We start from the raw sequence: 25,280 nt of genomic DNA, 5'->3' as shown, positions 1-25,280 counted from the left end.
CAATCATCTGTAAAAGTTCCAGTATGGAAGCTGTATAAGCTTTTTTTGAAGAAGATCTTCTGTCAAATATGACATTTTTGGTCTTTTTGGAAAAATTGAAATTTCTTGTTAATATACTTTGGAGCTTCTATAAACAATAGATTTCAGACAAGTACTTTTTTTTTGCTTTGTTATTTCACAAAATACCTATAATAGAGCAAAAATGCCACACTGGATATTTTCACACACAAAAAGCCTTTCTATAGAATAAAACTTTCTATTGGTTGTCCTTTGTAATAGTTTTTCTGGTAGACCCTTCATTCAAAATGATTCCCTGAGAAAGAGCTGCAAGGTAAGTTTAAGCTATGAAACCTATATTCAAGGATTTGAGCAGTTGATTAGGGGGATAACTAACTAGAGACTACAGCTTCCACTAAGCTGCTTCCTATCACCTCTGAACAAAGATATAAATAACCCCCAGCTACCAAACAGTATCAACAACAGCTGTAGAAAATCCAGAAAGACGCACCAGATACCCTCAAACAAATGACAGAATAAAACAAGGAACACAGACAAGGACCAGAGCTAGGAGAAAACATTAAAATTATACACCTCGTCTGATTGTCCTACCCACATATTCACACTACCTTTTGATGGTTAATTTCAACACCTTGTGTCACCAAATGAATATGATTTGAAAAAACATTTGGGGAAGTTAGTATCATACTTCAAAAATGTCCAGCATGTGCCACAGCCTCTTTGCTAAAGTATTAAGAGTCAGTGTAGAAACAAATATTGGTCAATGGGTTCATAAGGCACCCAGAGGGACAGAGGAACAGATGGAATCCCAGCTCTCAAGTTTCTTGTTGCCAGATTCCAGCCATGTGTTTTTAAGTCAGTCTGACTTGTCAAAATGCCTGCTGTCAAACTGAAAAACGACAGGCACTTCAGCTTTACTCGGGGTAATTGCCCAAGATCCTCTGATTAGTTCTGTAGTCATGACTCTTGACTTGGCTTCTCATTTTCAGCCCTACCCGTGCCCTCTGGATTCATCTCTGTTTGCATGAGTTGACCTCTAACACTCCCAAAGGACTCTGACTTGGGGAAGATTATTAGCCACAAAATAATGGTGATAATAAACTGTTTGAAAGAGAGAATAAAAAGAATCCTTTGTCACAGGTGTCAAAGAGTCAAACAGGAGAGAGAATTTATGAAGAAAGGTCTTAGTCAAGAGTGTCAAATGTTGCAGTGTGGTCAAGGAAGATGAGAACACTAGATGTGTTGATTACAAGGTAACTAGTAACCTGGAAGAAATCAACTTCTATAGCTTAAGTTTGATAGAAGTCAACAGAAAGAGTTTAAGTTCAACTGAGTCACAAGAGTAAAGGTATTATAGATTACTTATTCAAGAAATCAGGTAATGAAAGAGAGAGGTGAGACAGGATCATAGAACAGGACTGAGAACTGGCAACATAAGTGTGGTGTAAAGGTATGGGATCATGGAACTTAGGTGTCATGGGCATTACTGAGAGAGCAAGGTCAAGACTAAGTAAGAAAGCAAGAGAAATAAAAAAGGGACTGATATGATTGAGGGTCTTGAGACAGAAAGAGTGTTCTAGAGCGCATTCAGAGGGAGGAAAGAATAAATATAGTTGAAAATAAGGTTATAAACAGGAGAATTCCATAGTTTGATGTCATCATTATATTTTCCTCATTTGTTTTACATCTAACAAACTGAAAGTGATGCTGAGGGTGAACTACTTATTTCATAAACAATTACTGGAAAGAAAGCTTTAATAATATCAATTCAGATTAGTCAATGGTCATTTTAACTCTCTCATCCAAGAGTCTTTCAGATTACAACTACTTTTCTTTTCCTTCAAAATACACCAGGGATGAGCAATGAGAGAATAGAGAACACGGTTAATCAGCTAGGCTGCTGTACCCTCTGACGCACCAGCCAAAGAAGGCATTCTTTCAGGCACCCATCTAAATGTTCTTTATGTAGCATTGCCAGTTTGATAGCCTTCCTACTCTTTCCAATCCATTCTAAACTATTGCTGAGACAAACCTGTACTCTGATTCCTAAGGCTCCTTTGAGGTCAGCTAGAACTAAGTATAACTTCTCAATGCCTATCACAAATACAAAAGACTAACAATGTGCTAAGAGCAAAGAATACCTTAAAATAGCAAATTTGCAAGCACAATATGAAAAATATCATTGAAGTTCCAATGTCCCATTTATGCAATCAAAAGTAATACTGTTAAAAACACTTTGATGCCTTATTCTTAGTTTTTTCCCTTAGCTTTTCACTGTGAAAAACTTTAACACAATCCAATACTTCATTTTTTTTTCCAGAGTCTAATACCTTAGGCACATAAATCCAGAAATAAACTTTAACAAATATTCCCCAATACCTTGTAAGTTAATAATGATAAAATATCTATTCTAACATTGCTGACTTTTAGTTAAGTTAGCAGTATGTTATGAGATGTGAAATTCTAGATAGTTCAATACACAAAAATTTAAATACAGGCTATATTAGTTTCCAGTATTTATATGCCAGGAACTGGGCTAAATGCTGAGGACAAGGTGGTGATCAGAGTATCTAACCAGATCAGTGCTCAGACTTCTGCAGCAAGGTTTAGAACCACTAACCCAGTTTGAAAATGTTTTGTTCTCTCCCTGAAAAAAATCCATCTGTATTTTTAATAATACACTTTAGGTACCAGTGGAAGAAATATGGGGAGCTATAGAGTCCTATTGTGTAAGTAGCCATCTACAGGTATAACTGTCCTTAGTTCTGAGCAATGGTTCCACAGTAAAATAATATTCTGTACAATAATTAATCTTTATCTGACAATTAAAAAGAACCCCAACAAGTAACTAATTTCATTTAAGCTACCAAGAAAACAACCCTCTAAACATCTAGAAGATTAGAGTTTACCATGAGATCACACATTTCCACTGTAACATTCAATTACTTTAGAGTATACGACAACATTGTTTTTGAGCCCTGAATAGAAAATAATGCTAATTGATATTTCTTTTACTCCAAAAAAGCAATGTACCCTATTCCCTTTCATACATCGACTTTCCACTGGCTTAAAAAAAAATTCTGTGGCACGTGAGTGGCTCAGTTCATTGAGCCTCCAACTTAAAACAAATTTTAATGTTTATTTATTTTTGAAAGAGAGAGATAGAGTTTGAGGGGGGAAGGGGCAAAGAGAGAAGAAGACATAGAATTCAAAGCAGGCTCCAGGCTCCGAGCTGTCAGCACGGAGCCTGATGCCAGGCTCAAATTCATGAATTGTGAGATCATGACCTGAGCCAAAGTTGGGACTTCAACTCCCTGCACCAAAGTCCAGGCGCCCCGAATGTCTGACTTGATTTCATTTCAGGTCATGATCTCAAGGTTGTGGGACCAAGCCCCAGAGCCTGCTTAAGATTCTCTCTCCTCCTCCCTCTGCCCCTCCCCCTGCTTGCACTCATGCACACCCTCTCTTGTTCAAAAAATAAAGTAAAAATTTTAAAAAATCAAAGGGGGAGAAAGAATTACAAAATAATGGTTTCACTTTCATTTATTATAGATTTGATTGTAAAATTAAGATATGCTGCTCAGAAATTCTCCATGAAAAAAAAACCCAAATAAAGTTCGAAACCCTCAGTCAATCCATTAAGTATATTTTTTAAAGTTATCTCATGGAAAGCATCTCAAATTCATTATAAGAAACAGGAGGAACATATAATTAGAACAACTAAAGTAATATATTGTGTCCTTCCTCAGAAAGAACGGGTTCCTGTTAGACCTTTACAGCTTGACATTCCATATTATATAACATATATAACATTATATAACATTCCACATTAAAAGCTTGTCAGATTTTTATACAGAAATATCAGTTCAGGGGCACCTGGGTGGCTCAGTCGGTTAAGTGCCTGACTTTAGCTCAGGTCATGATCTCATAGTTTGTGAGTTCGAGCCCCACGTCAGGCTTGCTGCTGTCAGCTGGGAGCTTGGGGCCTGCTTCGGATTCGGTGACCCACTCTCTCTCTGTCCATCTCCCAACCCTGCTTGTACTCTGTCTCCCTCTCTCTCTCTCTTAAAAATAAAAAAAAACATTAAAAATTTTCAAAAAAGAAATATCAGTTCAATATTCTCTCAAGTACACATCTATGGCTAGAAATAAGTACTTTTGATTTTTTAAAAACCTTCAATATTAGAGCTATACATAACTTGTATGATTTAACTGATTAACTTGTTAATTAGTAAGTTAACTGATTTAACTTGTTGCTGAGATATAATACAATGGTTATGCCAGTTGCCTTTATAAAAGCTTTTTTACTATCTACCTGAATTGACTCAACTTTATTTTTCTCAAAAAAAAAATAGGCTCTCTTTGCTCTGCCAAGGAGAAAAGAGTACAGAGGATTTCAAGCATAGAACTTATCTTCAGAAGATATTTAGGGGAGCACCAGTGTGGCTCAATTAGATGAGCATCTGACTTCAGCTCAGGTCATCATCTCACAGTTCATGGGTTCGAGCCCCATATCGGGCTCACTGCTGTCAGTGCTTAAGATCCTGCCTCCCTCTCTCTCTGTTCCTCCCCCACTCACGCTCCGTGTCTCTCTCTCTCTCAAAAATAAACCAATGTTTCTTATTTAATACATTCCGTCAAGGACAGAAATTACATGCTGTTTTTTTCCCCATAGGAAGTGTGTCTTGGGTTTTTCCCTTATTATTTTCTTTACTTTTTTTTTTTCCTCTTCTTTTTTTGGTGGTGGGGGTGGTTATGTTTAAATGAAGTTGCTTTTACAGCACCAAAGACTTAATCATCCATTTCCTATATAAAAGGTAGCTACTTTTTTGCATGGACCTCAAGTATATTGTAGTATAGAGGTGGAATTTAAGGAAAGGTATTAAGCAGGCTATGTCGTAGCTTATGGGCAAGTAATAAATTGTATCATGTATCTTGAATGTATCATAGATAAGCTGCTATATAACGATTGCCACTTCAGAGAGCTGTGAAATTTGATGATTAACTAGTTGTTACAGAACCTTCTAATTTCTGTATAAGTCTAATTATATGAAATAGAAGTTGGTGTTTTGATTTTTTACTTTGCTTTTTTGTTTGGAGTATCATTGTAACTACTGTATTGTAAATGATGGAAAATAATTGCATATGTTAAAAAAATAAATTGTGTTATATTAAAAAAAAAGCACTCTGAATTTTGCAAAGTAATATTCATTCAGGTATATAGGACCTAGAGAAGAAGGAAGATTCAGAAGTGAAACATCTTCCTGTATGACTTCCTGGCTTCACAAAAGAATACTAAGTTGCTTTAACACCACTAAGATTTCATTAGATCAAACAGTTCTAGTGCCACATCTTTATACGCAGTTTCTGATGAGTTTTAAGAATAAGTTAACAAATACTTCCAAACACTTCTGTCACAGAGAAGAGAAATATAAATTTATAATAAATATTATATCTAGTGCAATAAACCACAGTTTTATTATAGCTGCAAATCCTAATCAGACCTGATTGGTTTTGAGCATATCCTATACTCTCTACTCTCAAATACCACATCACTCTATGGTATATTTATACTCTAAATAAAATAAAAATTTGCCTTGTCTTTTAACTTTATCAAAATAGTTCAAGAAAAACACAAGAGTACAATTGGATCTGCTGTATTAATAGTTTTTTCTTTAACAACCCATTTATCAACATTAGATTCAACATATCAATAAATAAATACTGACTGACTACTATACATGTGTCCATTTGTATCAATGCACATTAAATATAAAAGACTTTCTGGTATTTTAACATTGCTTTAATAATTACATTTTCAAATACTAGGGGTTATCATGCTTATTACTCATTATTTACATTTACCAACATGTCTATACTTTAGGGTAAAAATAGCAGTTGCCTTACAAAGAAATTGTTAACCCTGAGAGCTGTTGCTTGTCACTTATGCCGCTATTAAACACACACACCCACACATACACACACTATTATGACATAGGAGTCTATTTTGGACACACAAAATAGAACTCATCCTAGAAGCCACTTAATAAAATGCTTAGGGCAAATGAGTATATTTGAAGACCTGGCTACCAGAAGATCATCATTCTCTTGAATATGTTCTTTTGGCAATTGAGATCATCTCCAGTTACTGGTTCTTGGCTTTATGCTTCGGGGAATTTATGATAGGTTGTTTTCATTGAGGTCTCCCTATAATATTCTACCTGCCCTGGACTAAGAAAAGTCCCAGTTAGTGAACTACAAGGCCCTAGGACAAAGATCCTTTCTCTGGTAGCATGCTATTGCTATCTTTATGACTCTATCATTTTCATAGTTTAAAAAAATGTAATCTGAAGGTATAACCTGAGGCTCTAAAGTAATGAAGATGGTAAATGAATAAATAAAATATGCTCCACACCCCTCTCTGACACCTTTTCAAGAAGAAGAAATGGAACTTTAGCAACCTAACTTCAGACCAAAAAACCCAAACTTTAGTAATATAAAAAATAACTGACCGGGGCGCCTGGGTGGCTCAGTCGGTTAAGCATCCGGCTTCGGCTCAGGTCAGATCTCACGTTCATGGGTTCGAGCCCTGCGTCGGGCTCTGTGCTGACAGCTAGCTCAGAGCCTGGAGCTGCTTCTGGTTCTGTGTTTCCTTCTCTCTCTGCCCCTCCCCCTCTCATGCTCTGTCTCTCTCTCTATCAAAAATAAATAAAACATTAAAAAAAAATTTTTTTAATAAAAAATAAAAATAACTGACCAACTTAAAATAAATATGAATAGATATTTGAACTGAATTAATCAAAGGGCAAAATCTGGGCATCTCTCATCTATGAAAATGATTCAGAATTTCATAAATGAAGAACTTAGAGATAAAATGAAAATATAAAACCATGTCAGCCAGAAAACCAGTTCTATAGGAAAGATTTTCTCAGATAGTCTTCTAAGCATTCACTGAACTTTTTTCATTGAGAGAGAGAGAGAGTGTACATGCACACAAGTAGGAAAGGGGCAGGGGAGAGAGAGAGAATCTCAAGCAGGCCCCATGCTCAGTGCAAAGCCTGACATGGGGCTCAATTCCACAACCCTAGGATCATGACCTGAGCTGAAGTCAAGAGTTGGATGCTCAACCAACTGAGCCACCCAGGTGCCCCACAACAATAGATGTCTTATCTACTAGGATTAACCTATAAGAATTCCTATTCCTCAAAGCCAACATGAATCAACACCCCAATATATTTCAGAGAATTGTGTATATCCTCTCATTCTCTTAACTACCATTTTGAATTACATTTTTAAAATTTCAAAGAAGGTATAGATTATGATTTTCTCAAATTACTTCACTTATATATTCCATTATATTTCACTTTGATTTTTAAAATCCTATGATTATCTACATACCATTGGAGATAATTTTGTAGTCATAAAAATCATGAACCCAGCTATCTTTCTATAATCAAGAATGCTGGTTCTGGTTAGGGCAAGAAAGTGAGTAGATTCCCCACATCATAGAGGACCAAAATAATTACAAAACAAAACAAAACTGAAGCAACTACTAGCAAAAGCATTCCTTTAAACACTTGTAGATTGGAAATGTACAGATATGGAACTTTTGGGCTTTAAAATCTAAAGAGAACTCAGTAGTCCCCTAGTTTAGTCTTCTCCACAATGCAGGACTTTTCTATAATAACAGAGGCTAGGTTACTTGCTGGTGGCCTGAGGACCTTTTAGAGCCCATAGATGTAGTCTGTGTGACCTGCACAATTTTTGTTTTGTTTTGTTTTAATTAAGCCAACATACAAAAATCCAGATCTTTGCCTTGTCTTGAAAATCCACATGGAACTGTATGTCTGCTGCCCCTGTTGGATGAGTCATGCCATCTCCACTTCTCCATGACCCATGGAGAAGTGGTCCCACCACTTCCCATCCACCCATGTCACTCATTCATCATGGGCCTGGTGCTTTAAGCATCTGAACATTTCAGTCAGGACCACTCACCGTTCCAGACAGAAGTTATCCACTCTGTTTCTGAACATCTCCATGAAAGGGGACAGAGCATACAACTCTGCAAGTTGACCGATTTCACTGTAAACAGTACTAAACATTAGAGAGAACTGACTAGAATAATTTGCAAACACGAGTTAGCTCTATCCTCAGAAGCAGGGTAAATTGTCTCTCTGTCTCTTCCACAGAAAAGGCTTCTAGGTATTTGAACACAACTAACTTTCCTGGGCCTTCCTTTGCAGTTTAATGGCTCTGGAGCCCCAAATATGCCTCATGGCAATGTTTGCAAGCTCACCTATGGCCCTTGAGATGCTTCTGCATGTATGGATTCTATTTATGATTTATTTTTTAACTCTTACTGTGTATTCTTTTATTATATATTTTATTTATCAGTGTGCTTCACATATAATAGTTCCTTGATCTAGATCAATGGTTCTCAAACTTGTTGGTCTCTTTTGGGACTTGTTGGTCCCTTTTCATGTTTAAAATTCATTGGCAATTTCACTGAGTTTTTAAGAAAGTTGTATCTATTTGGCATTCACTGTTAGCAATTAACACTAAATTTTTAAAATACATGTATTATTAATTCACTTCAAATACATGTTAACATGATGGCATATTTCTATGAAAAATAAACACATTTTCCAAAACAATACCATCTCTCCCCTTTCTTCTAAATGCAGAACTTACATATATACATTTCGCTGAATATCCCATCTTATTGGTTCCTGGTTACTCTTTGGTAGTGGACACTGTTGATGTCCCACTCAGCTCCCCTTAAGGCCAGTGCACCCAGTCCCACTTAGCTGTTCTGATTGTTGGCTGATAATAGATAGCAGAATTATTCAGTAACACTGAAGCCACCCTGCTTGGGAAGCTATGTGTACCTCCACTTCATCCAATGACTGACTGACAAGCCAGTGATTGTCAGGGAGTCCAAAAAGACCCATCCCAATGATACAAAGCAGAACTAGTTCTGGGTGTAGTTTGTGCTCCAGAGCTTCCCATGAGACCACACCCAAGTTAGTTTCTAGCTGAGACCATGTTCTTTCTTAGCTTTTTATCCCTTGTCCTATCCTGCTTCAGTCAGTCACTCCCTTCTAAAAGCTTATCCCTAAAAAATCAGTGAATAGGCACCTCCATCTCAAGTTCTGCTCCTGGCGAACCCAGTCTAAGACATCTTGCATCTCACCAAGATTCCTGCAGTATCGACTCGGCCACACCTCAGATCAACTAACCATCTCAGCTGTGCAGCACTGCAGATATGCTACGCATTTTATCAGAGAGCAGTGCAGTGGTTCTCAAAATGTGATGCCTGAACCAGCAGCAGTAGAAGCATTTGGGAACTTGTTAGAACTGCAAACTCTCGGGCCCGTTCCAGACCTACTTAATCAAAACTGCCATCACAGAGATGTGCCATAATTAACCAATCCATTATTGTTCTATATTTCAGCAGTTTTCATTCTTTCCTACTATTGATAATGGTGAAATGAATGTACTTGCAGTTAAATATCTGTGTACATTTCTAATTATTCTATGAATATTTGTCTTCAATTTACTTTGAGGTAGAAGTATTAAATTTTAAAAAATGTACTGATAGATGAGTAGAGGGACAGACATGTAATAAAGCAAGCACAACAAATGTTAACGGAAGAATCTAGGTGAGTATATGGAGGTGGACTGCAAGCTTCTTGCAAACTTTTCATGTTTGAAATTTGTTAGAAAATGCTTTAAAAGATTTATATTTTATAAGGTTAATTCCCAGAATTGGAATAAATTTTTTGTAGTAGTGCCCATCTTTAAACTCTGTGAAGTAAAAACATCAACCAGAAAGTGTCAGTTCCCTCACACTGTCAACACTGCTTTTTAGTTCTTTTCAAATCTCTGCCAACTTGTTAGACATAAACTGGTAATTCATCTTTGAAATCACCATTTCTGTGTGTATTTTTAAGTTAATATATAATAAATTGAAAAGCTTCCTTACATGCTTGGCTTCAGATATGATGTTGGTTCTTTGAACTATGATGCAGTAATCAGGATTTGAGTGCCCACCCAGGGGCACTTAGCTTATTACCAAGCATAATACCCTCAAGAATAACTTGCAAACTGAATTATATTGGCAAGAGTTACTTCTAGGCCAGTGTCATACACAGGCGGTGGGGGAAGGGGGGTTGGGGGGCTAATGCTGGATTGCCAAATGGGTCTGATTTAACAGGTCCTGGGAAAGCGTTCTTTCTTCCTTCACAAGAAAAGTGTACTCTCCCATTTTACCAGGATGCTCAGAATTCCAAGCATTAGTATTTTCTTCCTTCGTGTTTAGGCAATTAGATTCCCCTTTACATCTGTTTTAGAATTCAAGTATTTTACTTCAGAATGGGCTCTACAAAATTATGGTGTATCCAAAGGATGGAATACAATGAAGTCACTTAAAAAGAACTATGGAATTCTACATTTACTGACATCTAAAGAAGTCTATGATATATTACTTGTGCATTGCAAAAAAAATAAATAAATAAAAGTATGTATGTGTCTGTATAGTAGAAAATGTGTAGAAGGATATTTACTAAAATATTAATAGTGGCCACCTCCAGTTAAAGGACATATGGCAGTTTTTGTACTCTTTACAAATTTCTTTATTGTTTACTTTTTCCATAGATATATAAAAATTCCTTTATTAACAATAACAATATAAGAAGGCTATTTGCATTTTTATAAAAATAAAATTGCAAGTATCCCAGAAAACCACTAAGCGATTAGCACCTTATTAAAATTTAATTTAGGAAGATTTTTAAGTCAAGATTAAAGTCCCCTAAGGAAAGAGACCCAAATCCAGTATATTTTAAAAGGCATAGAGTTCTAAAGGGGAAAGAATTAAAGTAGACTAGGCAAAGAGGTCTCCAGCCATGTACTAATCAGCTAAGGGACAGGTTTGTGGTGTCCTGGGAGGATTTCACTGGAGAAAAATCAGTAGGCAATGGAAGTCACCTGCAGTCTTCAGATCCAAGAGAAACCAAAAGGGTGAAGACTCAGGAGTCTGTAAGGACTCAGTAGGTCTTAACTCTACTATAATTCCTGCTTTCAATGTTATAGAAGAAAATACCTCCTACCAATGATGTTCAATTTTCCCCCCGGAGCAGGCCCAGGATCCAATGCCAGTTAATTTTTTCAAATATATATTTAAGATTTAAATTGTTTCCTTTATACTTCAAAAAGACTGAAAAAAAGAAGACGACATATTTAACCACTTACCTCCATGGGAAGACATGTCTGTACAGAGGCAGATGTTCTCGAATGTGACGTCAGAGTCTCAGGTTTAATGTGAAAGTGTGTTTTGCACATGTAGCCTTCAGAGCAGTCCTGTGTTCCAACCAAAGAGTACATAGGAAAATATCAATTATTTTAAGAATTCATCATTTTAAGAACTACAGTTTCCCCTAAGTTTCAAACTAAGTAATAAAAAACTAAATATGTTAAAAGAAACGAGAAAATGTGGATAAAGAAATTCATCCAATAAACCCTGGACATAGTAGGTATTCATTGAATACAAGCTTTAATCCCCTACGATTCTCACTTATTAATGATGTTTCCCCTTCTCTTAGATCTCCCTCCTCCTTCTTCTTTGTAAACAGTCCATAGCACGTAAGTCATAGAGCAAAACTTGAGGTTAGCAGCTGTTAAAAAGCATTTAAATTTAAATATTTTGTCACATATTAATATTGATTTCATGGCCTATATAGAAAGAGAAATTTAAGGAGGACTGCAACAGATCTTGAAGATAGAAGGGATCTTCCATTTTGACCTCTTGTTCAAGGCAAGATCTCCACTAAAACGTCACAGGGAAGTAATTATGCAGCACTTGCCTAAGCACTTCCAGGAACCCAGGCTTTACTCCCTTACATGACCACTGCCTCCATTTCCATACATGGTACATTGTTCACTGAGAAAGTATACTGCATTGATATGTTTTTCTTTAATCTTAACTCATCGGTTTTAGCTCTGCTCTCCAGAGTCTAAACTCTTCCACAAAGCCACTCATTCTTTTAAACCCTAAAGACAACTACCACCATTTTCAAATGTTCCATGGGGAAGATGCGATTTCCAAGCCCTTTACCAGTTTGTACTGTTCGCCTCTTTCTTATACTTACTCTTAAATATGCTAATGAATAATGTGTATCTAATTGTGGTCAGTTCCATTTTTTTAAAGCAAAATTCGTTTGAATTCAATAAGGTCCTGTATAAAAATGTAATACTTCCTCACGTATATTTTTACCTGTATATCAATGAATATTAATAATTCTCCACCAAACTGTCATACTAACATTCACATTTTAACAGAATTTAAATAGTTATAATTAAGGAAGATGTGATTACTGAATCTGACACAGTAGTTAAAATACAGAATAGCATTCCAACTAAAACAATTCATAATTCATTTAAATCTTTTGACTAAGATTCAAAAATCCAGTTTTTATAAGAAAAGGAAAAAAATTATAGTGCATTTTAATATTGAATTTTTTTAAATTTTTGTGTCATGCCAACTATGTAAGAGCACTGGATTTTAGGTAGCTGCAATAGTTTGAATAATGGCCCTTCTCAATCCATGTCCACCTGGAACCTGTGAATATGCCTTTATCTGGGAAACAGGGTCTATGCAAATGTAGTAAAGTTAAGAGGAAGTCATACTGGAACAGGATAGACCCTGAATCTACTGTGACTGGTGTCCTTACAAGAAGAGGGAAATTTGGCTCCAGAGACACAGATACACAGTGGAGAAGGCCATAGAAAAACAGAGGTGCAGACTGAAGTGGTGCATCCACAAGTCAAAGAATGCCAGCAGTTGTCACCAATCACCAGAAGCTAGAAGAGGCAAGGAATGATTTTTCTCTAGAACCTTCAGAGTGTTGCCCAGCAGACATGTTGTTTTTCAACTCCCAACCTCGAGAGCAGTAAGAGAATATATTTGTCTTAAACCATTCAGTTTATGGTACTGTCTTATGGCAACCCTATGAAACTACTACAGGAACTCTATGCTGTGAGAAATCTGGCGGTACCTTTACAATGCCTCCCAGTTGCCTGGGCTGACACGTTACCAGCACTCACAAAAGAATGCTTCTGTTTGGTCCTCATCAGCACCAGTTCTAATTGGCTGGACCCAACTTATTCTGTTGATTTATACCACTGCCACAGGTTGTCAAATATTTTGAATATTATTCCTCCCTGTAAAGTAAGCTATTAGGTATCCAATCCTATCACCTTTAATTATTTCATTTAATTTATACATTCTGTTGAAGTAATTATTGTTTTAAATTCTAGCTTTGCATCATCTAAAGCACATACCCTGATGTCCTTCTACCACTGAAATCTCTGTATTTAGGGAACATAATTGACTTTTAACACTGTCTAAATTGAGAAAGATGTATGTAGTTAGTGTAGTTGTTGTTGCTGTTTTTACATCACATATTTATTTCCCCATCTTCTGGAAGAGTAGCCAATTTTCTATGGAAGCATTCTCTACTCCACTGTCAGTGTGGACATGGCCTTTCAACTATAACAATGATCAAAGGACTTTGATCTGGCCAATAAGGGCATCAGTCCTGCTGACCTCAGAGACTCAGAAGGGCAAAATGTCTACTCAGGGCCAATGAGAACAGTTCAGGACTTCAATTAGGGGATGGGGGAGAGTATTCTCTTTTCTACAGGATTTCAACCAAGAAGACTGGCAGGCCTGGCAGAGTTGGCAGCCCTCAAGTAATTAAACTGAGCCTGAGAATGAAGCCAGTGCAGAGGAAAGCAAGGCCCTGAGATGCAGAAAGACTAGATCCTGATTACACTATTCACACCAACCATATCTAAATCTAGTTATACCTTCAAATTTTGCAATTACATGGCTTCAAAATGTCCCTTCTTGGCTTTACCCAATTTGTATTGGGCTTTCTGTCACTTGCAATTAAATAATCTTTCTATAAAATGACCTGTATTGTGTTTATTACTTTAAAACTAGATGAATTTTCCTGCTGTTGAGAATGGGTCTCCTATGACCAGAGAAAGAGGCTCTTAAATAATAAAATAGTTTGACTTGAATGAATAAATAAACTAGATGATTCTCTACTACATTATATGATCACTCTCATTATAATAGATAATCAATAGTTTATTATATAAAAGATTTGCCAAATGCAGTAAAACCATAATGATATGTGTTTGTGAGACAAAAAGTACTGGCAGTCTCCAATTTAAAAATAATCTAGCTACAGAGGAAACAAAAACTTCTTAAGACATTCAGAGAAGAGTTAGAACTAAACTGTGTGTACTGAATCTGATCCATCAAGTGAAGTTAACTATTCTCTGTCATGAGGGATAAGCATACAACCTCTTCTTAAGGCACACTCTAATACAAGGCAATACATCTCCTTTGACAGAGGTTAAGTCAAAAATTCCTATGCACCTGTGTTATAAAACCTAAATATATTATCCCTTTTTCAATGAATTAAGATAGATGTATCATTTTTAATATTACTTGTAATTTAAGGGATGTTCTTTCTATTCTAGGTAATTTCTGATAGTACTCACTGGTGTCTATAAGGAGATACACAGGGCTTTTGATGCAGCCTCTATATGGTCACAGTAAATTTCTTCTCAGTATCAATCTCTTAACAGTCATGATTAGCCTTGAAAAATTACATATAGAAAAAGAGTTTATAGAATATTAGCTTCCTTTCAAACATTTACTTCCACAGAAGTAGGCCTTCTACATTGTTTTAATTTAAGGCAGAAAAGTATGTTCTGTTCTTCACTGTTGAAGGTTGCTTTTGTAGAGACAAGCAAACATAAAAGCATGAGGAACTGCCCCCTGAGCTAGTATTACAGTCTGTCTGGCTCAATAAATGATAGCTAACTCAAATCTCAACTGACTTTTCTGGTCAACATACAATTCTAGCTTCCCTGAATTCTTTCTGTAGTTATGATAGCTTACAATCCACTGTTAAGTTTTTTTTTAATTTTTTAACATGCATTCGTTTTGTTTCCCTCAATCAATCCAAGTTAGGGCTTGGCCCCAGCCCCTGGGGAAGAAACGGTCCTAACTACAGAGTCTGATTGCACATAAAAATCTGATGCCTGGTCCCCATAGAGTCTGAAAACACCCTAGACCAGGACAGGAGAAGGCAGGAACAAAGGAAGTTTATCCAACTCAACCCTCTCATGTTAGAGATTAGAGGATGAAGTACTGAAGTGCTTTTAAAAGACTTAGCTTACACCTAACTGGGGGAACTGCTAGAAGTGGAAAGCAAGCCACTCTCTAAACCACACTAAGCAATTCTGCCAGAGATCAGCATCATGGCAGAAACATGCTTACAGACTGTCGTAGAGTGGTGAAAGCCCCCACTTTGCACATTGAGTAACAAGCTGAAGCATTCAAGGTGTGGTCTGGGAACCAGGGAGCTTGTTAGACACACAGAATCTTGAGCTCCACTCAGGACTCTCTGAATCGGAATCTGTAACAGGGTCGCAGGTGATTTGTGTGCACATTTGGAAGCACTGAGGTAACACGTAACGCAATCCTTGATTCAAAGGGATTGCAGACTGATTACATCAAACAATGGTTCTCAACCTTAGATGGGGTTCCCCTCAGACCAGTTAAGTCATAACGTTTCTATAAACTGTAGTGCAGCAGCCAGGATTAAGAATTACTTCACTTAATTCATTGAAGTTCCCATTCAGAACTCTAGGAACAGAATCAACCAAGTAATCCATAGCTGTCTCAAAGGAAATGGTCACAAACAACTCCCAACTTCTAGAAATACCATGGCTCACTTGGAGCTCTCCATATACTGGCCTCTGAACACTCATCTTGAGCTGTGAGAGTGCTGAGACTGCTTTTTAAGTGGCCTTTACTACTACCTCACACCTTACTTTCTGGCAACTTGCCTAGGCCTCTGTAACTGCCATTAATCTCAAAACTTAAAACTGTCACTGTCCTATGTCTAACCACATTACAGCCCTACACTACACTAACTACACTTCAGCCCATCTGCCACAAAGCAGGTTGCTTCATTCATTAACTACAGAAGAGAAACTAATAGAAAGTCTACAGGTGCAGTAAGCCAAATACCAATGAAAAAGAGAACACTTCCTCCTCACACTCAAAACTCAAGTTATCTCCATAGAATGTCCTTCCCTTTATATCAAAATAAGAAAGAAAGATTTAAATGAGAAAAACAATGCCATAATTGTGCAAGATAAAAACACTGGAAAATATATGTATATGATTTTATATTTATATGTTTATATATATTTTTAAGATGTTTAAAAAATAGATAAAAACTTCACAGTCATAATAAAATATTGATAATTTCCATTTCATGGGAAAAAAAACCTTAAGACCATAAAGTCAAAAGACAATACCAAAATATGAAAAACAGATCAGTAGCCATATCATAGAAAAGGACTAATAATGTCAATATATAAATAGCTTTAATTTCTACAATGTATTCACAGTTCCAATAAACCAATAAGAAAAGGATGAACAGCTCAATAGGAAAATGATCAAAGGATATAAACAGTTCACTACAGAGGAAGTACATATGGATATTAACCATGATTAATAGGTTGAATGTTTCCCATAAGATAAATGCAAATTAAAACTATGTAATACTATTTTTTATCTATCAGATTGGCAAAAATAAAAAAGGATGAAATATAGTGTGTAGATAAAGATGTAAATAAAATAGGTAGACACTGTCATATGCTGCCAGAGGCAAAATAAATTAGTATAACCTCCTTGGGGAACAAGTTGGCAATAACTATCCAAATTAAAAGGCACATGTCTTCCACCCAGAAATGCATCTTAAAGATAGAGTCACACATGTAGGAAATAGAATTCATGCACTGATATGTATAAATTATTGCTTCCACAACATAATATTGAAAATAACCTAAATGCCTATCAGTGAATTTAAATAAATCACGGTTATATTCAAATAATGGAATGTTATGCAGCCTTAGAAAATGAGTAAGTTCTACAAGTATTGGCATGGAAGAATAACTAAAATAGATCATTGGGAGGGAAATGTGCAGAACAGTACGCATGCATGTAAATTATGCTACCATTTGTTTAAATACAAATGCATACACTTTTGCGTATACTGAATATATCGGGAAGGACCCCCCATGACACTGGTATCACTGGTGACCCCTCAAGGTGCGGGTGAAGAGGGTGGTAGGGGTTAGGAAGGAAACTTACTTTTTTTTAGTGTATAAACCCTTGGATGCCTATAAATAACACTTTATTTTGAACAAATACTTCATTGCTTGTCCTTTGAACATACGCCTCCATGCTATCACACTGCTGTAATAAATTCCCATATTGAACATCTAGGGAGAAAATGTCTTGGAAGCTGTATAGAAACCTAGAAAGACAAGTTTTCTAGTGTGGTGTTGACTGTTTACTGGATAGGATCTAAAGATTTCCTAACAGAATATGTTTGTGTCTGCTTTCTCACAAGTTGCCATGGGCTATGCCACCCAGAAAGCTGTTATGCCTTTTGGAATCCAGCTATTCAAACAATTATAGGGCTTCTGTTGTTGAATTTTAATAAGGTTTTAATGGTCTCTAGAAAAACACTGCTATCTAAAAAAAAAAAAAATAGAAATGGGTGGTTATCTAAGGACTTCAGCTCTACTTTGGAAAAGTCTTGCATATAGGACTTAAATTCAAGTTATCTGCTCAGAATGTCCAGGCTACTGGGGAGGAATTAATGGCATGCAGAAGTTTCTAGGTCATTGCCAACACTGATCAAACCGTCCCTTCAGGGTCAGTGGAACTCTGAGTAGCAGGTCAAACCTAGACCATAAATCTCACGTGGTTATTCTTTCCCTCTGTAAGAGATCAAATCAATACTACCAATAGCTGCCCATAGCTGATAAATCTTAGGGATGAAAAAAGAAAGTAAAAACTGCTTCTGGAAAGCAAAGATTACACTGAGTTGCTCAGATATTAAACTAATATCTGTCCATTTTTTAAAACGCCAAAAAGGTATTGTTAAGGACTTAGCCTCCAGAACACAATTCTAAATAGGTTAATGTGTCCTCTCCTTGTGTCCACCCCTCACACCCACCCAATCTAACTCTGGTTTCAATTTCTGATACCATTATACCTTCCAAATGCATTTGGAATCCATTTCCAAAAATGTTAAAAGGCCCAAAACTCAGGAAACCAAAACCCAAAAGTAAAACTAAGGATATAACATATTTCAGCTTTGAAAAAGAACTTTGCACATCTCTAATTTTCCGTGGTCTTGTAGTATTTTGGAGTTTATTAAACATGATACAGTAATTTATTAAATAATGTTCACTTACCTCAAAACTTTCTAGGGCAGAGGATTGGACATGTATTTCAGCTCCAGCTAAGGAAGCTGGGGTTGTCCTTTTAGGAAAACATTAAATCTTCTGGCTGGGTTTCATCCAATATAGGCTGATACCCCCTTGCTTCATCATTTGCACAATACAACCCATAATTATTGCTTTTTCCTATATGACCTAATGTCTGAATGCCTACTGAACACATCCATTCATTAGCTGGAAATCAAACAACACAAAAACATGTGACCATTGGCCCTTGACTAGAGGCTCTCTGGCTCTTCCCAATGAAAAGAGCTTTCCTAGCAAGATATGAAAAGAAAAAAGAATCTGTAGGATTCTTACTGAAATATTATCTCCAAGGCAGCAGCATATCACTGGGTTATACTGCCTTCTATCACAATACTTAGGTCAGCATTGAATCTTGTTTACATTAGCACACTCACTATATATTTTTATTACATTTAAATTTCTAATCAACCTAGAAGTAACACAAAAAGAACTAAATATAATTAATGAACAAAATATAAATATTATAAATCTTGATGATATAAAAATAATAATATAATTAATTAAAAAACAGAAGTAGAACAGGAAGAAATGTGGGAGATGATAGTATAAGCACATTAAATTCCTCATTTATCACAACAAGAATCAATTCTTATTGTCAAAAGATGAGAAATCAAGAAGTAAAAGTATATTATTTAAGGTTAAAGGGATAACAATGAAAATAACTCGGGAGAATACTTAGTCAATAAGGACTCCAATAAACGAATTTAAATCATCCATAAACCAGAATACTATGCAACCATCAGAAATGAGATATTTCTGTACATGTTCACAAAGGAAGATGCTATGATACAATATTAGGTGGAAAAAGTAAGTTATAGAAGAATGATCCCATTTATGTTCATATATTTAAATGTACATAGAAAACAAACTACAGATCTGAATCAGAGGAGAAGAAAGAAAATATTTTCATCTGTATTTTATATGTCTATGTATTTATTAAAGTTTTTACAATGACTATGTATTGGTTTTCCTTGTAAAAATTAAAACAAAGTAAAATAAAGATTCAACACATAGAAGAAAACACTATTCTAAGAAGACTAAATAAGTAAAGTTTTAAACTTTCCTTTCACTCTCAAATCAAAATTATTCTAAGAACCATAAATGTTCTAACATGTATTAATTTTTTTTAATTTTTTATTTAGGTTTGATACCGAGAAAGACAGAGCACTAGAGGGGGAGGGGCAGAGAGAGAGAGAGGGAGACACAGAATCTGAAGCAGGCTCCAGGCTCTGAGCCAGCTGTCAGCACAGAGCCTGACGCAGGGCCCAATCCCATGAACAGGAGATTATGACCTGAGTCGAAGTCGGAGGTTTAACCAACTGAGCCAGCCAGGCGCCCCTTACACGTATTAATTTTTATTCTTATTTTCTCTCCTTTTTAAACTAACCCTGTAGAATTAAACCAAAACAACGTCAATATTTCTTTCCTAGATTTCTCGCATATCTTCAGCAAACATCTTTTTGGCTACTTAAAATTCCAATTTTAAGGGCCTTCAATTTTTTGTTTTCAATAAAGACATACTGAGAAACCTGTCACTGTGCTCATTTATCTAAGAAGTTGGTTTTCTAACAATAGTCCTGCTCCGTTTTCCCAGCAGGACTCTCAGACCTGCCAACTCCCCCTCTTTTCATCTCCTTTCCCTTCCTGACTTCGTATAAGCAGAACACACTACCCTCTCCTTCCCCCAAATGGAGGTCAAACACAGAAAAGCACAGTGGCCCCAAGAAAAAAAGTGCAGAAGAAAATCAGCTACTTGTCAGACGAGAAAAGGTTACTGAGCGAATTTGGTGACATTATATGAGGGAAGCAGGCATTTATGTGTTTACACGTACCTAAACAGCCTGCTTATTTCACAGAAGTTTTTTAAAGAATGATTACAGTTTAAAGGATGTTAAATCCCTCCTCTTTCTTGGAGCCAAAACACCATAAAGTAACTTTAAATCACACTGGTTTCCATTTTCATTATTAACACTTTTAGCAGGTATCTGTACAAAGCTAGGTTTCAGTATTAAGCATTTTGTGGGATTTCAGTCTCTTTTTCCTCTTTAGTTTTCTTCATAATGTTTGTAGGTTTTCCAACTTCCCCATTTGGAGTTTTCAATTTTCAGTTCATAGATATGGGACCTCCATCTGTGCCTCATAATTTTTTTATATTAAACAATTTGGTTTTGCCTCCCAGAGCATTCCTGCTTATTTGTGCCCAAGGAATGGCCAACAGCTACTACAAGTGATTAAAGAGGTTATGGGAAACCTGGTGCAGAAAAATGTATTTTTTCTCTTTGCTTCTTTCAATTTAACTTTATAGAGATTTGCCATATTTTGTTTGCTCTAGTTGAAATGTGCTTAATAGTTTGTCATCGCTTTTCTAATGTCATAGCTTAAAAAACAAACATAAAAATGACCCAAGTTCTGACTCTCCCTGTCTCGATTTCTACATTTAAATTTACTCCAAATCTTATTCTTTTCATAAATAATTTCTGTTTTATAACATTATCTCTTCTAAGCAAACCACTGGAGAGAATTAAGACTATTGAAGTAATTTTATACTTAAAGCAAACGGAAAGAAATGTGATAGTCAGTAGAAAATTGTCAGGGTAGCAAGTTGTCAGTTTGATTTCAAAGCACAATTCCTGCAAAGCAGTACAAATAATTTATTAACTTTCCTAGTTTCTTATGAAATAAAGAGTACCTGACCTTAAGCAATTTAACTCAGAGAAGGCTCCTACTGTGAGGGTGGGAAGAAGGCAAAGGGGAAGTGAGAAAGGCCTTCCTGGCATGGATACCAATACAAAGTACCACAAAATGGGTAGCTTAACACTACAGACATATATTATTATCTCACTATTCCAAACCTGGGGGATCAGTGCCCAAAATCAAGGTGTTGGGACAGCCATGCTCTCTCTTTAGGCTCTAGGGGAGAATTCTCCCTTGCCTTTTCCTAGATTTTGGTTGTTGCCAACCTGTAGATGGATCACCCGAATCTCTGCTTCTGTTTTCGTGCAGCCTTTTCCCCCCTTATGTGTCTGTATCCCTGTGTTAAAATCTCCCTGCTCTTATAAGGACACCAGTCATATTGCACTTAGCACTCTAATCCAGTATAGCCTCATCTTACATCTAGAGAGACCCTATTTCCAAATAAGTCACATGCACTGGTTCTGGGTGGACATGAATTTGGGGGACACTGTCCAACTCAGTATAGACAGCAAAGCAGAAAGAGGTGAGTGAAAGGCAGTCACACAGCTCCTGCACCTAACACAGAAGCAGCTTGCCCAGGACAGCCAAGGTAGGACAGAGTCAATGGTTAGTACTTTAGGAGCTGTTCCAAACTGAGCACATTAAGTCAGATTCTCATGGCTACTGCTGAAAACCAAAAGGCTTTTGACCAATCATAGGAAAGAAGATACTGACAGCTTTTAGAGAAGGCTGCACAGTAGTAGTAGAATCAGGGCTTTTTATCCATGGGGTCTGGATAATATGAGATTGAAGACTTTACTAAAATCATTCTACTTGCCAAAAAGAGCATTCAATATTTGGATCAATACCAGGAATGTGGCAAACTCACACTGTTGGCAGAGAAGAGGGAAGAGGAGGAAAAAGAGAGCGAAAATGTTATCTTCTCAGACTTTTGTTTTTATTAATGTAACAAAAGTCTCCTGACATATTTGGCAGAATGAGTCACAATCTCTGCCCTCATAGTCATCTCCATTCCAACCCTGCGCATGTGTAAAGCTTTATTACTGAATGTCCTCACCTTCTATATCTTCTATCAGAACTCCTGCTTCCCAGAGCACAACATGAACAAGTCTCAGAAGAAGAAGGAAGTCTGTTGCTTCTGTATCTAGGCAAGAGCTATGTGAAAGCTGGGCCACCACAGTAGGAGAAGGAATAAGCACACCCCCTCGCCTTACACTACAAATCTTAGGGAGACATCCTTTAATATCACTTCATTTCCATGAGCTAATCATGTTCTCCCACTGCTCTGTGCTCAGTCTTGGGTTTGGAAACAGAACAGTTGAACTGATGATCATATATCTGATAATGCCTTCATTTGAAATCTTTATTTGTTAAATTTAAATGTTTCATATAATGGCAATACACACTGGTACCCTTCAAGAAGTTCTGCATTCTGCTAAGTGTTTCTTCAGTCTTCTACAGAATACTGGAGACTAGATTTACTCTCCCATCTTAAGCAACTAGAAAACTAAACAAAAAATATGAAATCAGAATTTCCAGATATGGGAACACAAGCAGTGCAGGACAGTAATGTCTAAGAGACTGAAAATAAAGAATGTGAGATCTACAAGTATCTCTGCTCAGTGCCTGGAGAAAGTTCTTGTAAAACAAAAGATATGGTGTACTTAAACAATTTAAAGAATAAACAGAAAAAGTAATAAAAAATAAATATGAAAGTTTCAGAGGGTGGCCAGCAAAAAAAAATCAACATGTAAAAACAGTAATTTTAGGGACGCCTGGGTGGCTCAGTTGGTTAAGCATCCAACTCTTGATTTCTGCTTTGGTCATGATCTTGCACTGATAGTACAGAGCCTGCTTGGGATTTCTCTCTCTCTCTCTCTCTCTCTCTCTCTCTCTCTGTTTCTCTCTCTCTCTCTCTCTCTCTCTCTCTGCCCCTCTCCCGCTCATTCTCTCCCTCTCTCCCTCCCTCCCTCTCTCTCTCAGAAGAAAATTTTAGGCTCAGTCAGCCTAAGCCCGTAATAAAACCGCCCTTTGCTATTGAAAAAAAAAAAGAAAATTTTAAAAATCAATAATTTTACAAAAAATAGCAATAATTAATTAAAATCATAAAATATAAAATACACCATTTCCAATATGAACAAAAAAATGTCAAATATACGGGAATATACCTATCATGGCAGGAAAAGTCTACAACTTTACTATAGACAATGAAAAAAATCCCAACAAGTTTTTTATGAAACTTGTAAAATGATTCTAAAATTTATGTTTAAAAAATGCACAGGGGTAGTTAATTTCTTTAAAAAGTACAATGAATGGCATATTTATCAGATATCAAAATCAACTAAAGGGCATAAGTAATAATTAAAATCTGTGTTATTGTCATGGACAAGAAAAATAGATCAAGTATTAGAATATGGAGCTCAAAAGTAGACTCATATGTTGGAATTTAATTTGTAATTAAAAAATTGGATCATAGATGGAAGAATGGATGAGTCAATAATAAACATGAAGTCAACTGGTTCACCATTTATAAAGTAAACCACATTATTATCTCATACAATCTCTAAAATAAATTCCAGATGGATTAAAGCCCTAAACATAAAAAATAAAAATACTAACGATCTAGAGGAAAATATAAGAGAATATTTTCTTTTTTTTTTTTTTTTAAGTTTTTTTTTTAATGTCTATTTTATTTTGAGAGAGAGAGACAGAGAGTGAGCAGGAGAGGAGCAGAGAGAGAGGGAGACACAGAATCTGAAGCAGGCTCCAGCCTCTGAGCTGTCAGCACAGAGCCTGATGTGGGGCTCAAACCCACAGACTGTGAGATCATGACCTGAGCTGAGGTTGGACCCTTAACAGACTGAGCCACTCAGGCACCCCGAGAATATTTTCATAATTTGAAGTCTGCCATAAAGCAGAAGACTGGCAGATTTATTAAAAATTTAAAGCTCCTGTATGACAAATGACACTATTAACAAAGTTAAAAGAGAAGTGGCAGTCTAGGAAAAAATATTTGCAATACATATAGGAATTGAAGGATTGATAGTCATAATATATAAGTTACTCCTACAAATCGGTACATAAATAACCCTACATTAAAACAAAGGACATAATCAAAAAATTCCTAGAAAAAATACCAATGACCAATAAGCATGTGAAAATATGCTCAATATTAGTGTAATGAGGAAAATGCAAATCAAAACAATATATCATTTTTTACCTTTCAGAATGAAAAACATAGAAAGATCAGTAATATCTAATTTTATGGAGTATAAGATAATGGGCATACTCATATCCTTTTTGATAGGAAAATTAATTGCTCCAGTATATTTGGAGAGAAATTTTTTCCAAGTTCTCATTCATTCAACAAATATGATTAGTACCTAGGTCACGCAATAAAAATACACGTATTTCATGTATCCCCAGGGATATAGCAGTGAACAAAACAGTCAAAGGTTCTTCTCATGAAGTTTGCATTCTGGAGAACAGGGTGCAGAGAAAAGGAGATAACAAATAACTAAATATGTAAAGTAGGTGGTTTTAAGTGCAATAAAAGTAAATTAGAGTAGGGATGTCTGGGTTTCTCAGTCGGACTATTGACCATATCTTGATTTCAGCTGAGGTCATGATCAGAGGGTTGGGATTAAGTCCTGCATGGAGCCCTGCATGGGATTAAGCACCTGCTTGAGATTCTCTCTCTCCCTCTGTCCTTCTCTCTGCCTTGCTTTCTCTCTCTAAAAATAAGTAAGTAAGTGGGTGCCTGGGTGGCTCAGTCAGTTAAGTGTCTGACTCTTGATTTTGGCTCAGGTCATGATCTCATGGTTTGTGAGTTTGAGTTCCATGTCAGCTGTGCTGACTCATGGAACCTGCCTGGGATTCTCTCTCTCCCCCTCTCTCTGCCCCTCCCCTGCTTGAATGCTCGAAATAAGTAAATAAATAAATACATACACTAAAAAAATTTTTTTAGTTAAAAAATAAAAATAAGTAAATAAATAGAATAAATAAATAAATAAATAAATAAAGGTAAAAGGGATTGAAAGTGATAGGATTAGGAAGATGCTATTTTACATAAGGTGGAGAGGTAGTAGCTCCTCACTGACAAGGTGAGCAATGAATGGTCTAACAAAAGTAATAGAATA

General features: G+C 36.2%; 1 protein-coding gene across 1 annotated transcript in view; it reads right to left on the bottom strand.

Annotated features, from left to right (window-relative positions):
• Positions 1-25,280, bottom strand: part of ATG10 (autophagy related 10) — a 227,996-nt gene that overhangs the window by 160,258 nt on the left and 42,458 nt on the right. The window contains exon 3 of the mRNA XM_029942538.1: positions 11,269-11,376. Coding sequence (XP_029798398.1) covers positions 11,269-11,376 — 108 coding nt within the window. The remainder of the gene's footprint in view (positions 1-11,268; positions 11,377-25,280) is intronic.

This window comes from Suricata suricatta, chromosome 6 (genome assembly GCF_006229205.1).
Source record: "Suricata suricatta isolate VVHF042 chromosome 6, meerkat_22Aug2017_6uvM2_HiC, whole genome shotgun sequence".
NCBI classification, from domain to species: domain Eukaryota; kingdom Metazoa; phylum Chordata; class Mammalia; order Carnivora; family Herpestidae; genus Suricata; species Suricata suricatta.
The sequence above is the reverse complement of the archived record's forward strand: the minus strand, read 5'-3'. Positions and strand labels throughout refer to the sequence as shown.